The 16,078-nt window shown below is 51.0% G+C and overlaps 2 protein-coding genes across 3 annotated transcripts in view; both read left to right on the top strand.

Annotated features, from left to right (window-relative positions):
- Window positions 1-16,078, top strand: part of eif2ak2 (eukaryotic translation initiation factor 2-alpha kinase 2) — a 192,670-nt gene that overhangs the window by 142,831 nt on the left and 33,761 nt on the right. The gene's annotated exons all lie outside the window — the stretch shown is intronic.
- LOC124048041 (cytochrome c oxidase assembly protein COX16 homolog, mitochondrial) lies at window positions 143-14,710 on the top strand. The gene is made up of 4 exons (XM_046368416.1): window positions 143-294; window positions 751-828; window positions 8,009-8,077; window positions 14,325-14,710. Exons 1-4 carry the CDS (start codon window positions 235-237, stop codon window positions 14,436-14,438), a joined length of 321 nt encoding a protein of 106 aa, XP_046224372.1. The 5' UTR covers window positions 143-234; the 3' UTR covers window positions 14,439-14,710.

Genomic DNA, 16,078 nt, shown 5'->3' with positions numbered 1-16,078 from the left:
TAATATGCCAACATATCTCATATGACCAATAATTAATCAGCCAAAATCATACAAATAACACTGCTTCAATGTTTCTACCTCTGTCACTCCACATGCGGAACTAAAAATGGGAGTTTATGAAACATCCGGGAATTATAGGGAGTAGGACGACTCGTAAGTGCGTCCGACAGAATTCACCTTCCGCAGTGAACAACAGGTAACATGGGGTTGTAGCGTTATCTGGGTCGAATAATCATGTTGACCTTCAAAGCATTACAGAGGAACAAAACCCTTAAATATGGAGTTCCCATGTTGGTGAGTCATAGGTTTGATACTGTCTTTTTCAGTTTCGTGGCAAGACTTTTTGCTCGCCAGAGAGAGGGTAGCTAGCTTAGCTATCAGTGGCTATTAGCTAAAGTTGACTACATGAACTAGATAGCAGCATTAGCATCAACATGTAGGCGACAAACACGAAGAACAGTCATTATAAAACGTATTTTCGTGCCGTTAGCTGCTGAAGCGACTGACAAAACACAAGCCAATCTCCAAACAAGGAAAGGTACAAGTGACCTGAGACATGTTCAATAGATTAGTTAACTAGAAGCACTAATAAATCGTCCGTCCTCTTGTTTAAACACATAACTGCATATTCATCCCTGACAACATACAATTTTAGTTTCAGTAGTTAGTGCAGTCAGAGATAGTATAAATGTACTGTATATTGATGACAATGCCTCATTATGAAACCAATTTATGGATTCTGTTTCTAAGTTGCTGGTAGTGGGAGGTTCCTTTGGGCTCCGGGAGTTCACGCAGATCCGCTACGATGCTCAGAAGATCATGAAGAAGGTAAAGCAGCTGATCCAGCATAATGAAATCAACACTGTGTCCTCTGAAATGTATGGAAAACTGCCGTAGACACTGTGAAGAGGAGACCAACAGAACAGACCGGCAGTATGAGCCATCCTGAGGAGCTGAGGAGTATAACTCCCTTATATAGTCCTCAGAGGTTATTTGATTCCTCAGCAATATCTTATATTCTAGAGGTATCAATTACCTTTTTATAATATAACATGTATTTTTTACGTATATAATTTTACCCATTCAAATGTATGCATGTGCGTGTGTGTGAACGTTTGACTGATGATGTGATGGCACTGTGGCACCGGCACTGAGTGTTCTGCCGTAGCCCTACCCGGTAGACAGATTACCGCTCATGGGAGAGTCAGTCACGACACAGGTACGCTGTAGATCCTTTAGGTGTCAAAATAGCACAATGTTATCAGTGCTGCCCTCTAGGACTGAAATCGGTGCATTATGTGACAGAATCATTATACCTCTATGCAGCTGGATATGCTATATACATACCACCTATCACTAACTAGTATCTTTGATGGAGAAAAAAAAACAGTGCTCTTATATGAATAGCTATGATGATAAAAATGACACCCTATTCCCTGGTTACCAAATGACACCCTATTCCCTGGATACCAAATGACCCCCTATTCCCCTGGTTACCAAATGACCCCCTATTCCCCTGGTTACCAAATGACACCCTATTCCCCTGGTTACCAAATTACCCCCTATTCCACTGGTTACCAAATGACCCCCTATTCCCTGGATACCAAATGACCCCCTATTCCCCTGGTTACCAAATGACACCCTATTCCCCTGGTTACCAAATGACACCCTATTCCCCTGGTTACCAAATGACCCCCTATTCCCCTGGTTACCAAATGACCCCCTATTCCCCTGCTTACCAAATGACCCCCTATTCCCCTGGTTACCAAATGACCCCCTATTCCCCTGGTTACCAAATGACACCCTATTCCCCTGGTTACCAAATGACACCCTATTCCCTGGATACCAAATGACCCCCTATTCCCTGGATACCAAATGACCCCCTATTCCCCTGGTTACCAAATGACCCCCTATTCCCCTGGTTACCAAATGACACCCTATTCCCCTGGTTACCAAATTACCCCCTATTCCCCTGGTTACCAAATGACCCCCTATTCCCTGGATACCAAATGACCCCCTGGTTACCAAATGACCCCCTATTCCCCTTGTTACCAAATAACCCACCCTATTCCCTGGATACCAAATTACCCCCTATTCTGTATATAGTGCACTATTTTTGACTAGGGCTCATAGGGAATAGGGTGCCATTTGGGATGCACTCTAGGGCTGGAGCTGTGGGGGGACAGGGGGACATCATGCCCAGGGAAGCAAGCCTGTCTGTTCCAGGCAGCTGACCCCTCACACACAGCCACTCACTACCCACTTCCCCTTCTCTTCTTCTTCTTCTCTTCTTCTTCCCCTTCACTTCCCCTTCTCTTCTTCTTCTTCTTCTTCCCCTTCACTTCCCCTTTTCTTCTTCTTCTTCTTCCCCTTTTCTTCTTCTTCTTCTCTTCTTCTTCTTACCCTTCTCTTCTTTTTCTCTTCTTCTCCTTCACTTCTTCTTCCCCTTCTCTTCTTCTTCTCTTCTTCTTCCTCTTCTTCTTTTCTTCTTCTTCCTCCCCTTCACTTCCCCTTCTCTTCTTCTTCTTCTTCCCCTTCTCTTCTTCTTCTTCTTCTTCTCTTCTTCTTCTTCTTCTTACCCTTCTCTTCTTTTTCTCTTCTTCTTCTTACCCTTCTTCTTTTTCTCTTCTTCTTCTTACCCTTCTCTTCTTTTTCTCTTCTTCTTCTTACCCTTCTCTTCTTTTTCTCTTCTTCTTCTTACCCTTCTCTTCTTTTTCTCTTCTTCTTCTTACCCTTCTCTTCTTTTTCTCTTCTTCTTCTTACCCTTCTCTTCTTTTTCTCTTCTTTTTCTCTTCTTCTTCTTACCCTTCTCTTCTTTTTCTCTTCTTCTTCTTACCCTTCTCTTCTTTTTCTCTTCTTCTTCTTACCCTTCTCTTCTTTTTCTCTTCTTCTTCTTACCCTTCTCTTCTTACCCTTCTCTTCTTACCCTTCTCTTCTTCTTACCCTTCACTTCCCCTTCTCTTCTTCTTCTTCCCCTTCACTTCCCCTTTTCTTCTTCTTCTTCTTCCCCTTCTCTTCTTCTTCTTCTTCCCCTTCTCTTCTTCTTCTTCTTCCCTTTCTCTTCTTCTTCTTACCCTTCTCTTCTTACCCTTCTCTTCTTACCCTTCACTTCTTCTTACCCTTCACTTCCCCTTCTTCTTCTTCTCTTCTTCTTCTTCCCCTTCACTTCTTCCCTTCTTCTTCTTCTTCCCCTTCTCTTCTTCTTCTTCTTCCCCTTCTCTTCTTCTTCTTCTTCCCCTTCTCTTCTTCTTCTTCCCCTTCTCTTCTTACCCTTCACTTATTCTTACCCTTCACTTCCCCTTCTCTTCTTCTCTTCTTCTTCTTCCCCTTCACTTCCTTTTCTTCTTCTTCTTCCCCTTTTCTTCTTCTTCTTCTTAGGGGGCCTCTCTTCTTCTTCTTCTAGACCTGGGCAACAGTCCTTCTTCTTCCCCTTCTCTTCTTCTTCTTCCCCTTCTCTTCTTCTTCTTCCCCTTCTCTTCTTCTTCTTCCCCTTCTCTTCTTCTTCTTCCCCTTCTCTTCTTCTTCTTCCCCTTCTCTTCTTCTTACCCTTCTCTTCTTTTTCTCTTCTTCTTCTTACCCTTCTCTTCTTTTTCTCTTCTTCTTCTTACCCTTCTCTTCTTTTTCTCTTCTTCTTCTTACCCTTCTCTTCTTACCCTTCACTTCTTCTTACCCTTCACTTTCTCTTCCCCTACACTTCCTCTTCTCTTCTTCTTCCCCTTCACTTCTTCTTCCCCTTCTCTTCTTCTTCCCCTTCTCTTCTTCTTCCCCTTCTCTTCTTCTTCCCCTACACTTCTTCTTCCCCTACACTTCTTCTTCCCCTACACTTCTTCTTCCCCTTCACTTCTTCTTCCCCTTCTCTTCTTCATCCCCTTCACTTGCCCTTCTCTTCTTCTTCTTTCCCTTCTTCTTCTTTCACTTCCCCTTTTCTTCTTCTTTCACTTCCCCTTTTCTTCTTCTTCCCCTTCTCTTCTTCTTCCCCTTCACTTTCCCTTCCCCTTCACTTCCCCTTTTCTTCTTCTTCTCCCCCTCTCTTCCTCTTTTTCTTCTCCTCTTCTCTTGTCTGCTCTTGCTCTCTTAGGGGGCCTGGAGCTGATGCACTAGACCTGGGCAACAGTCCATATTGTGAAAAATGACCTGAATTGAACGATCTCGATTAACCCTGGGCCTCACAATACATTTATACCGGCCTAAATCTAAACCCCGTTTTATACCGGTAACGCTCACCGCCATTTATAAACGCTCTGGGCCTAACGCAGTAACAACCGCCGTTTAAACCTGGGTCAGCAGTAACAGTCTCCCTTAATACCGGTAATGCCATTGGGCCTCAGCAGTTTATACCCAAAACGACTTAGTCATGCCGTGCATACATTCTACGTATGGGTGGTCCCGGGGTTTATACCCGGTACCCTGGCGTTACAAGCACCGCTTTATACTGAGCTACAGAACGCTCACCCCGTTTATCACCGGTAACGCTCACCCCGTTTAAACCCTGGGCCTCAACGCTGACCGCCATTTATACCTGGGCCTCAACAGTGACAGTCTCCCGTTTATAACAGTAACAGTCTCCCTCTAAACCCTGGGCCTCAGCAGTAACTGTCTCCCTCTAAACCCTGGGCCTCAATCTAAACCCTGGGCCTCAACAGTGACAGTCTCCCTCTAAACCCTGGACCTCAGCAGTAACAGTCTCCCTCTAAACCCTGGGCCTCAGCAGTGACAGTCTCCCTCTAAACCCTGGGTCTCACCTTAAACCCTGGGCCTCAGCAGTAACAGTCTCCCTCTAAACCCTGGGCCTCAGCAGTAACAGTCTCCCTCTAATAATAATATATGCCATTTCTAAACGCCTCTTTATCCAAAACAGACTTACAGTCATCACTCCTCTAAACCCTGGGTGCATACATCTCCCTCTAAACCCTGGTCCTCAGGGGTCGACACCCACTAAACCCTGGCCTAAACAAGTCACAGTCTCCCTACCAAACCCTGGGCCTCAGAAGGACTGTCTCCCCTAAACCCTGGGACTCAGCAGTGACAGTCTCCCTCTAAACCCTGGGTCTCACTCTAAACCCTGGGCCTCAGCAGTGACAGTCTCCCTCTAAACCCTGGGCCTCAGCAGTGACAGTCTCCCTCTAAACCCTGGGCCTCAGCAGTGACAGTCTCCCTCTAAACCCTGGGCCTCAGCAGTGACAGTCTCCCTCTAAACCCTGGGCCTCAGCAGTGACAGTCTCCCTCTAAACCCTGGGCCTCAGCAGTGACTGGTGTGTGTGTGTGTGTGTGTGTGTGTGTGTGTGTGTGTGTGTGTGTGTGTGTGTGTGTGTGTGTGTGTGTGTGTGTGTGTGTGTGTGTGTGTGTGTGTGTGTGTGTGTGTGTGTGTGTGTGTGTGTGTGTGTGTGTGGCATCTGCGTGTGTGAGAGAAATAATCTTATGTATGCCAAGGCCTGGCTAAATAGCCGTGGGTTGGAGTGCAGTACACACACACACACACACACACACACACATGTTAGCTACAGTACGTTACTCTACAAACCACTCCATCTTCCCTCCCAGACAGCGACCTAGTTAAGTCTTACAGCCGCTGACTGTCTCTATGACCCAATTAGAGCTCTTTCTCAATGACTCATTCCATTGAAGCCCCTCCAGACCAACATGGGTTGAATCCCAAATGGCTCCCTATGTCAGGGGGGGGGGTCCAACTCATTCTGTGGAGGGACTCGTGTCCATAGGTTTATTTTTGAATTCCCTTTCAATTAAGACCTAGACAACCAGGTGAGGGGAGTTCCTTACCAATTAGGGACCTTCATTAATCAATCAAGTAGGTAGCCGGCAGGGTAGCTTAGTGGTTAGAGCGTTGGGCCAGTAACCGAAAGGTTGCTAGATCAAATCCCCAGGTTTAAAAAAAATCTGTCATTCTGCCCCTGAAAAGGCAGTTAGCCCACTGTTCCCCAGTAGGCCGTCATTGTAAATAAGAATTTGTTCTTAACTGACTTGCCTAGATAAATAAAGGTTAAATAAAAATGTGAACGTACAAGGGAGGAGCGAGAACCCGCAGACACAATGTCATTTGGGACTCAGGTTATGGTCTCTTCTCAGGGTTCCTCCTCCCCTCTAGAGTTGGTCTCCTCTCAGGGTTTCCTCCCCTCTAGAGTTGGTCTCCTCTCAGGGTTCCTCCCATCTAGAGTTGGTCTCCTCCCAGGGTTCCTCCCCTCTAGAGTTGGTCTCCTCCCAGGGTTCCTCCCCTCTAGAGTTGGTCTCCTCCCAGGGTTCCTCCCCTCTAGAGTTGGTGTCCTCCCAGGGTTCCTCCCCTCTAGAGTTGGTCTCCTCCCAGGGTTCCTCCCCTCACCCCACCCCCACCGGAGTCTGTTACACTACGCTCAGCCTTTTGGGGGTTTTAGTGTAATGTTTTGTTAAGTGCTCAGTGTCAGAGGTACACAAATTAAATTATGATTTGGCTTTATTTCAAAAATGATTGTAAACACGCTACAGCTAAGAAAAGACAGAAAGCGACCTCTCCTTGTTCCCAAGTCATCTGGCTTGGCTGGTAAGCTGGCTGTTTTACTCAACCTGGTGACATTTCTCCAAATGAAGCTGAATAATTGATCAGGGAAACAGGGCCATTTGTAATTGTGCCAACTCTCTGGGTAGAGAAGAGACAGGGGAAGAGGGGTGTAACTTCTGGGTGTGAATGAGTCAGCTTAGTGCTCATCTTTTCTACGCTGCCAGTCTCCTTCTCTCTGCCAGCTAGAAACTAGACTACCTCTGGCTTCTGTCATCATTTATACATTACAGAAATAATAGATGGAGAGAAGGGCATGGAGGAGGGCATGGAGGAGGGGGGGGGGGGGGAAGGGTGAGAGGAGGAAGGGAGGGAGGGAAGGGGAGGGAGGGAGAGAGGAGGAGGAGGCTGCCTCATTTTGATTGTCAAGAGTTCTTCTCTCCCCCTTCCCTCCTCCCTTCCCTCCCCCTCCCCTCCCCCTCCTCCCTTTCCTCCCTTCCCTCCCCCTCCTCCCTTCCCTCCTCCTCTCCCCCTTCCCTCCTCTCCCCCTTCCCATCCCTCCTCCTCTCCCCCTTCCCTCCTCTCCCCCTTCCCATCCCTCCTCCCTCCCCCTTCCCTCCTCCCCTTCCCATCCCTCCTCCTCTCCCCCTTCCCATTCCCATCCCTTCCCATCCTCCTCCTCCCCCTTCCATCCCTCCTCCTCTCCCCCTTCCATCCCTCCTCCTCTCCCCCATCCCTCCTCCTCTCCCCCATCCCTCCTCCCTCCCCCTCCCTCCTCCTCCTCTCCCCCTTCCCTCCTCCTCCTCTCCCCCTTTCCTCCTCTCCCCTTTCCTCCTCTCCCCCTTCCCTCCTCCTCCTCTCCCCCTTCCCTCCTCCTTCCCTCCTCCTCTCCCCCTTCCCTCCTCCTCCTCCTTCCCTTCCCTCCTCCTCCTCTCCCCCTTCCCTCCTCCTCTCTCCTTCCCTCCTCCCTCTCCCCCTTCCTCCTCCTCCTCTTCCCTCCTCCTCTCTCCCTTCCCTCCTCCTCTCTCCCTTCCCTCCTCCTCCCCCTTCCCTCCTCCTCTCCCCCCCTCCTCCTCCTCTCCCCCTTCCCTCCTCCTCCTCTCCCCCTTCTCTCCTCCTCCCTCTCCTCCTCTCTCCCTTCCCTCCTCCTCCTCTCCCCCTTCCCTCCTCCTTCTCCCCCTTCCCCCTTCCTCCTCCTCTCCCCCTTTCCCTTCTCCCCCTCCCTCCTCCTCCTCTCCCCCTTCCCTCCTCCTCCTCTCCCCCTTCCCTCCTCCTCCTCTCCCCCTTCCCTCCTCCTCCTCCTCTCTCCCCTTCCCTCCTCCTCCTCTCCCCCTTCCCTCCTCATGCCCTTCTCTCTCTCTCCCCCACATCCAGTTGAGAGCTGTGATTTCCGACCAGCTGTGTGTTTTAGAAAATGTACATGATCAAATGTACAGTTTGTTCACCAGATCACAGTGCAGATCGGTGTGTCGGTCTGTGTGTGCGACACTAACCTTTCCTCTCTTCTTCTCTCTCCTCTAGCTGGATCCCACCCTGGAGGCCAAGGTGAACCCCCAGAAACAGTCTGTTATCCTGGAGGAGGAGTACCAGGTAGGTGTCGGATGGACGAGGGGAGTTGATCTGTGTTTGTACTGTAATGCTGTGTTCTCTGATACCATCCTGGAAGACTCAAGGATATGATCTTTCCTTATCTTTAATTTCTAAATGTTATCTACTACACCCCCCCCCCCCTACCCCCCCCCCAGGTGTTCTGTTATCTACTACCCCCTCCCCCAGGTGTGTTCCCCCAGGTGTTCTGTTATCTACTACCCCCCCTCCCCCAGGTGTTCTGTTATCTACTACCCCCCCCCCAGGTGTTCTGTTATCTACTACCCCCTCCCCCAGGTGTTCTGTTATCTACTACCCCCCCTCCCCCAGGTGTTCTGTTATCTACTACCCCCCCCCCAGGTGTTCTGTTATCTACTACCCCCCTCCCCCAGGTGTTCTGTTATCTACTACCCCCCTCCCCCAGGTGTTCTGTTATCTACTACCCCCCTCCCCCAGGTGTTCTGTTATCTACTACCCCCTCCCCCAGGTGTTCTGTTATCTACTACCCCCCCCTCCCCCAGGTGTTCTGTTATCTACTACCCCCCTCCCCCAGGTGTTCTGTTATCTACTACCCCCCTCCCCCAGGTGTTCTGTTATTATCTCCCCCAGGTGTTCTGTTATCTACTACCCCCCTCCCCCAGGTGTTCTGTTATCTACTACCCCCCCTCCCCCAGGTGTTCTGTTATCTACTACCCCCTCCCCCAGGTGTTCTGTTATCTACTACCCCCTCCCCCAGGTGTTCTGTACTACCCCTCCCCCAGGTGTTCTACTACTACCCCCTCCCCCAGGTGTTCTGTTATCTACTACCCCCCCTCCCCCAGGTGTTCTGTTATCTACTACCCCCTCCCCCAGGTGTTCTGTTATCTACTACCCCCCTCCCCCAGGTGTTCTGTTATCTACTACCCCCTCCCCCAGGTGTTCTGTTATCTACTACCCCCTCCCCCAGGTGTTCTGTTATCTACTACCCCCCTCCCCAGGTGTTCTGTTATCTACTACCCCCTCCCCCAGGTGTTCTGTTATCTACTACCCCCCTCCCCCAGGTGTTCTGTTATCTACTACCCCCTCCCCCAGGTGTTCTGTTATCTACTACCCCCCTCCCCCAGGTGTTCTGTTATCCCCCTATCTACCCCCTCCCCCAGGTGTTCTGTTATCTACTACACCCCCTCCCCCAGGTGTTCTGTTATCTACTACCCCCTCCCCCAGGTGTTCTGTTATCCCCCAGGTGTTCTGTTATCTACCCCCCTCCCCCAGGTGTTCTGTTATCTACTACCCCCTCCCCCAGGTGTTCTGTTATCTACTACCCCCTCCCCCAGGTGTTCTGTTATCTACTACCCCCTCCCCCAGGTGTTCTGTTATCTACTACCCCCCCTCCCCCAGGTGTTCTGTTATCTACTACTACCCCCTCCCCCAGGTGTTCTGTTATCTACTACCCCCTCCCCCAGGTGTTCTGTTATCTACTACCCCCCTCCCCCAGGTGTTCTGTTATCTACTACCCCCCTCCCCCAGGTGTTCTGTTATCTACTACCCCCTCCCCCAGGTGTTCCTACCCCCCTCCCCAGGTGTTCTGTTATCTACTACCCCCTCCCCCAGGTGTTCTGTTATCTACTACCCCCCCCTCCCCCAGGTGTTCTGTTATCTACTACCCCCCTCCCCCAGGTGTTCTGTTATCTACTACCCCCTCCCCCCCCCAGGTGTTCTGTTATCTACTACCCCCTCCCCCAGGTGTTCTGTTATCTACTACCCCCCCTCCCCCAGGTGTTCTGTTATCTACTACCCCCCTCCCCCAGGTGTTCTGTTATCTACTACCCCCCCCCCCAGGTGTTCTGTTATCTACTACCCCCTCCCCCAGGTGTTCTGTTATCTACTACCCCCCTCCCCCAGGTGTTCTGTTATCTACTACCCCCTCCCCCAGGTGTTCTGTTATCTACTACCCCCTCCCCCCAGGTGTTATCTACTACCCCCTCCCCCAGGTGTTCTGTTATCTACTACCCCCCTCCCCCAGGTGTTCTGTTATCTACTACCCCCCCCCCTCCCCCAGGTGTTCTGTTATCTACTACCCCCTCCCCCAGGTGTTCTGTTATCTACTACCCCCTCCCCCAGGTGTTCTGTTATCTACTACCCCCCTCCCCCAGGTGTTCTGTTATCTACTACCCCCTCTCCCCCAGGTGTTCTGTTATCTGTTACCCCCTCCCCCAGGTGTTCTGTTATCTACCCCCCTCCCCCAGGTGTTCTGTTATCTACTACCCCCTCCCCCAGGTGTTCTGTTATCTACTACCCCCTCCCCAGGTGTTCTGTTATCTACTACCCCCTCCCCCAGGTGTTCTGTTATCTACTACCCCCCTCCCCCAGGTGTTCTGTTATCTACTACCCCCTCCCCCAGGTGTTCTGTTATCTACTACCCCCTCCCCCAGGTGTTCTGTTACTACTACCCCCTCCCCCAGGTGTTCTGTTATCTACTACACCACCCCCTCCCCCAGGTGTTCTGTTATCTACTACCCCCCTCCCCCAGGTGTTCTGTTATCTACTACACCCCCCTCCCCCAGGTGTTCTGTTATCTACTACACCACCCCCTCCCCCAGGTGTTCTGTTATCTACTACACCACCCCCTCCCCCAGGTGTTCTGTTATCTACTACCCCCTCCCCAGGTGTTCTGTTATCTACTACCCCCCCTCCCCCAGGTGTTCTGTACCCCCTCCCCCAGGTGTTCTGTTATCTACACCCCCTCCCCCAGGTGTTCTGTTATCTACTACCCCCCTCCCCAGGTGTTCTGTTATCTACTACCCCCCTCCCCCAGGTGTTCTGTTATCTACTACCCCCTCCCCCAGGTGTTCTGTTATCTACTACCCCCCCCTCCCCCAGGTGTTCTGTTATTATCTCCCCACTGTTATCTACCCCCCCCTCCCCCAGGTGTTCTGTTATCTATCTACAGGTGTTCTGTTATCTACTACCCCCTCCCCCAGGTGTTCTGTTATCTACTACCCCCCTCCCCCAGGTGTTCTGTTATCTACTACCCCCCTCCCCCAGGTGTTCTGTTATCTACTACCCCCCTCCCCCAGGTGTTCTGTTATCTACTACCCCCTCCCCCAGGTGTTCTGTTATCTACTACCCCCTCCCCCAGGTGTTCTGTTATCTACTACCCCCTCCCCCAGGTGTTCTGTTATCTACTACCCCCCTCCCCCAGGTGTTCTGTTATCTACTACCCCCTCCCCCAGGTGTTCTGTTATCTACTACCCCCTCCCCCAGGTGTTCTGTTATCTACTACCCCCTCCCCCAGGTGTTCTGTTATCTACTACCCCCTCCCCCAGGTGTTCTGTTATCTATCTACCCCCCTCCCCCAGGTGTTCTGTTATCTACTACCCCCTCCCCCAGGTGTTCTGTTATCTACTACCCCCCTCCCCCAGGTGTTCTGTTATCTACTACCCCTCCCCCAGGTGTTCTGTTATCTACTACCCCCTCCCCCAGGTGTTCTGTTATCTACTACCCCCTCCCCCAGGTGTTCTGTTATCTACTACCCCCTCCCCCAGGTGTTCTGTTATCTACTACCCCCCTCCCCCAGGTGTTCTGTTATCTATCTACCCCCTCCCCCAGGTGTTCTGTTATCTACTACCCCCCTCCCCCAGGTGTTCTGTTATCTACTACTACCCCCTCCCCCAGGTGTTCTGTTATCTACTACCCCCCTCCCCCAGGTGTTCTGTTATCTACTACCCCCCTCCCCCAGGTGTTCTGTTATCTACTCCCCCACCCCCTCCCCCAGGTGTTCTGTTATCTACTACCCCCTCCCCCAGGTGTTCTGTTATCTACTACCCCCTCCCCCAGGTGTTCTGTTATCTACTACCCCCTCCCCCAGGTGTTCCCCCCTCCCCCCCCTCCCCCAGGTGTTCTGTTATCTACTACCCCCTCCCCCAGGTGTTCTGTTATCTACTACCCCCTCCCCCAGGTGTTCTGTTATCTACTACCCCCTCCCCCAGGTGTTCTGTTATCTACTAAAACCTCCTCCTCCCAGGTGTTCTGTTATCTACTACACCCCTCCCCAGGTGTTCTGTTATCTACCCCTCCCCCAGGTGTTCTGTTATCTACTACCCCCTCCCCCAGGTGTTCTGTTATCTACTACACCCCCCTCCCCCAGGTGTTCTGTTATCTACTACACCCCCCTCCCCCAGGTGTTCTGTTATCTACTACACCCCCTCCCCCAGGTGTTCTGTTATCTACTACCCCCTCCCCCAGGTGTTCTGTTATCTACTACCCTCCCCCCCCCCTCCCCCAGGTGTTCTGTTATCTCCCCCCCCAGGTGTTCTGTTATCTACTCCCCCAGGTGTTCTGTTATCTACTACCCCCTCCCCCAGGTGTTCTGTTATCTACTACCCCCTCCCCCAGGTGTTCTGTTACCCCCCTCCCCCAGGTGTTCTGTTATCTACTACCCCCCTCCCCCAGGTGTTCTGTTATCTACTACCCCCTCCCCCAGGTGTTCTGTTATCTACTACCCCTCCCCCAGGTGTTCTGTTATCTACTACCCCCTCCCCCAGGTGTTCTGTTATCTACTAAAACCTCCTCCTCCCTGGTGTTCTGTTATCTACTACCCCCCTCCCCCAGGTGTTCTGTTATCTACTACCCCCCTCCCCCAGGTGTTCTATCTTAGGTGTTCTGTTATCTACTACCCCCTCCCCCAGGTGTTCTGTTATCTACTAAAACCCCCTCCCCCTGGTGTTCTGTTATCTACTAAAACCTCCTCCTCCCTGGTGTTCTGTTATCTACTAAAACCTCCTCCTCCCAGGTGTTCTGTTATCTACTACACCCCCCTCCCCCAGGTGTTCTGTTATCTACTACCCCCCTCCCCCAGGTGTTCTGTTATCTACTACCCCCCTCCCCCAGGTGTTCTGTTATCTACTACCCCCCTCCCCCAGGTGTTCTGTTATCTACTACCCCCCTCCCCCAGGTGTTCTGTTATCTACTACCCCCCTCCCCCAGGTGTTCTGTTATCTACTAAAACCTCCTCCCCCAGGTGTTCTGTTATCTACTACCCCCCTCCCCCAGGTGTTCTGTTATCTACTACCCCCTCCCCCAGGTGTTCTGTTATCTACTACCCCCTCCCCCAGGTGTTCTGTTATCTACTACCCCCCTCCCCCAGGTGTTCTGTTATCTACTAAAACCTCCTCCTCCCTGGTGTTCTGTTATCCCCTCCCCCAGGTGTTCTGTTATCTACTACCCCCTCCCCCAGGTGTTCTGTTATCTACTACCCCCCTCCCCCAGGTGTTCTGTTATCTACTACCCCCCTCCCCCAGGTGTTCTGTTATCTACTACCCCCTCCCCCAGGTGTTCTGTTATCTACTACCCCCTCCCCCCCCTACCCCCCCCCAGGTGTTCTGTTATCTACTACCCCCCTCCCCCAGGTGTTCTGTTATCTACTAAAACCTCCTCCTCCCAGGTGTTCTGTTATCTACTACACCCCCCTCCTCCCAGGTGTTCTGTTATCTACTACTACCCCCCTCCCCCAGGTGTTCTGTTATCTACTACCCGCCTCCCCCAGGTGTTCTGTTATCTACTACACCCCCCTCCCCCAGGTGTTCTGTTATCTACTACCCCCTCCCCCAGGTGTTCTGTTATCTACTACCCCCCCCTCCCCCAGGTGTTCTGTTATCTACTAAAACCTCCTCCTCCCTGGTGTTCTGTTATCTACTACACCAACCTCCTCCTCCCAGGTGTTCTGTTATCTACTACACCCCCTCCCCCAGGTGTTCTGTTATCTACTACACCCCCCTCCCCCAGGTGTTCTGTTATCTACTACACCCCCTCCCCCAGGTGTTCTGTTATCTACTACACCCCCCTCCCCCAGGTGTTCTGTTATCTACTACCCCCCTCCCCCAGGTGTTCTGTTATCTACTACCCCCCTCCCCCAGGTGTTCTGTTATCTACTACACCCCCCCCCCCAGGTGTTCTGTTATCTACTACCCCCCCTCCCCCAGGTGTTCTGTTATCTACTAAAACCTCCTCCTCCCTGGTGTTCTGTTATCTACTAAAACCTCCTCCTCCCTGGTGTTCTGTTATCTACTAAAACCTCCTCCTCCCTGGTGTTCTGTTATCTACTAAAACCTCCTCCTCCCTGGTGTTCTGTTATCTACTAAAACCTCCTCCTCCCTGGTGTTATCTACTAAAACCTCCTCCTCCCTGGTGTTCAGTGTTATCCTGATCCTATCCCTGACGTGTAGAGTAAAGCCCCTCACCCTGTCCTGTTGTCTCTCTGTCCCAACAACAGAAGATGAAGGATGTAAACCTGGAGGAGTGGAGGAACATCAGAGGTCCTCGTCCCTGGGAAGACTCCAAGGAATACCAAGAGCAGCAGCGCTCCAGACAGGGCAAGGCAGCGTGATGGAGATATGTCCCGGAATACTGCTGATCGGAGGCCGTACGGTTTGCAACGGGATCTACTGAGTGAGATGGGAAGACACAGGGCCAAGACCAAGACCACTGCAAGGCCAATGGCTTGAGGAATATAATATGTATTTATCATGTAAACTCAAAGTAACCAAACCTTTGAGTCAATGAGAGTTTTGGAAATGGACAGTTGAATCTGTGATCCAATTGTATGTAAAAAAAAAAACAAATGTGTATGTCTTATATAAAAAATGTAATGTTTTGAAATATGAGTCTGGTTCTTGACTGTGTCCTATATGGCCACTAGGTGGCAAAGTGGCTTGCCACAAGGTGGCATGTGCATTGGTACACATACCTGGTTAGGATATGAACCACTAGGCCTGTGTGGAGAGGTTAGGATATGAACCACTAGGCCTGTGTGGTTAGAATATGAACCACTAGGCCTGTGCGGAGTGGTTAGGATATGAACCACTAGGCCTGTGTGGAGAGGTTAGGATATGAACCACTAGGCCTGTGCGGAGAGGTTAGGATATGAACCACTAGGCCTGTGCGGAGAGGTTAGGATATGAACCACTAGGCCTGTGCGGAGTGGTTAGGATATGAACCGATAGGCCTGTGTGGAGTGGTTAGGATATGAACCACTAGGCCTGTGTGGAGTGGTTAGGATATGAACCACTAGGCCTGTGTGGAGAGGTTAGGATATGAACCACTAGGCCTGTGTGGAGAGGTTAGGATATGAACCACTAGGCCTGTGTGGTTAGAATATGAACCACTAGGCCTGTTTGGAGCAGTTAGGATATGAACCACTAGGCCTGCGTGGAGAGATTATAATATGAACCACTAGGCCTGTGTGGAGAGGTTAGGATATGAACCACTAGGCCTGTGCGGAGAGGTTAGGATATGAACCACTAGGCCTGTGTGGTTAGAATATGAACCACTAGGCCTGTGCGGAGTGGTTAGGATATGAACCACTAGGCCTGTGTGGAGAGGTTAGGATATGAACCACTAGGCCTGTGCGGAGAGGTTAGGATATGAACCACTAGGACTGTGCGGAGAGGTTAGGATATGAATCACTAGGCCTGTGCGGAGAGGTTAGGATATGAACCACTAGGCCTGTGCGGAGTGGTTAGGATATGAACCGATAGGCCTGTGTGGAGTGGTTAGGATATGAACCACTAGGCCTGTGAGGAGTGGTTAGGATATGAACCACTAGGCCTGTGTGGAGTGGTTAGGATATGAACCACTAGGCCTGTGTGGAGAGGTTAGGATATGAACCACTAGGCCTGTGTAGAGTGGTTAGGATATGAACCACTAGGCCTGTGTGGAGAGGTTAGGATATGAACCACTAGGCCTGTGTGGAGTGGTTAGGATATGAACCACTAGGCCTGTGTGGAGAGGTTAGGATATGAACCACTAGGCCTGTGTGGAGTGGTTAGGATATGAACCACTAGGCCTGTGTGGAGAGGTTAGGATATGAACCACTAGGCCTGTGTGGAGAGGTTAGGATATGAACCACTAGGCCTGTGTGGTTAGAATATGAACCACTAGGCCTGTTTGGAGCAGTTAGGATATGAACCACTAGGCCTGCGTGGAGAGATTATAATATGAACCACTAGGCCTGTGTGGAGAGGTTAG

Source organism: Oncorhynchus gorbuscha, linkage group LG11 (assembly GCF_021184085.1).
Source record: "Oncorhynchus gorbuscha isolate QuinsamMale2020 ecotype Even-year linkage group LG11, OgorEven_v1.0, whole genome shotgun sequence".
Taxonomy (NCBI): domain Eukaryota; kingdom Metazoa; phylum Chordata; class Actinopteri; order Salmoniformes; family Salmonidae; genus Oncorhynchus; species Oncorhynchus gorbuscha.
Note: the sequence above shows the minus strand (reverse complement) of the source record. Positions and strands in the feature narration are given on the sequence as shown.

Bases quoted from the DNA above. Each gene is read 5' to 3' on its own strand.
- LOC124048041 (XM_046368416.1), top strand. From the start codon at position 235: ATGTTGACCTTCAAAGCATTACAGAGGAACAAAACCCTTAAATATGGA. The intron at 829-8,008 runs GTAAAGCAGCTG...TCTCTCCTCTAG, and splicing joins CTCAGAAGATCATGAAGAAG to CTGGATCCCACCCTGGAGGC. The intron at 8,078-14,324 runs GTAGGTGTCGGA...TCCCAACAACAG, and splicing joins TCCTGGAGGAGGAGTACCAG to AAGATGAAGGATGTAAACCT.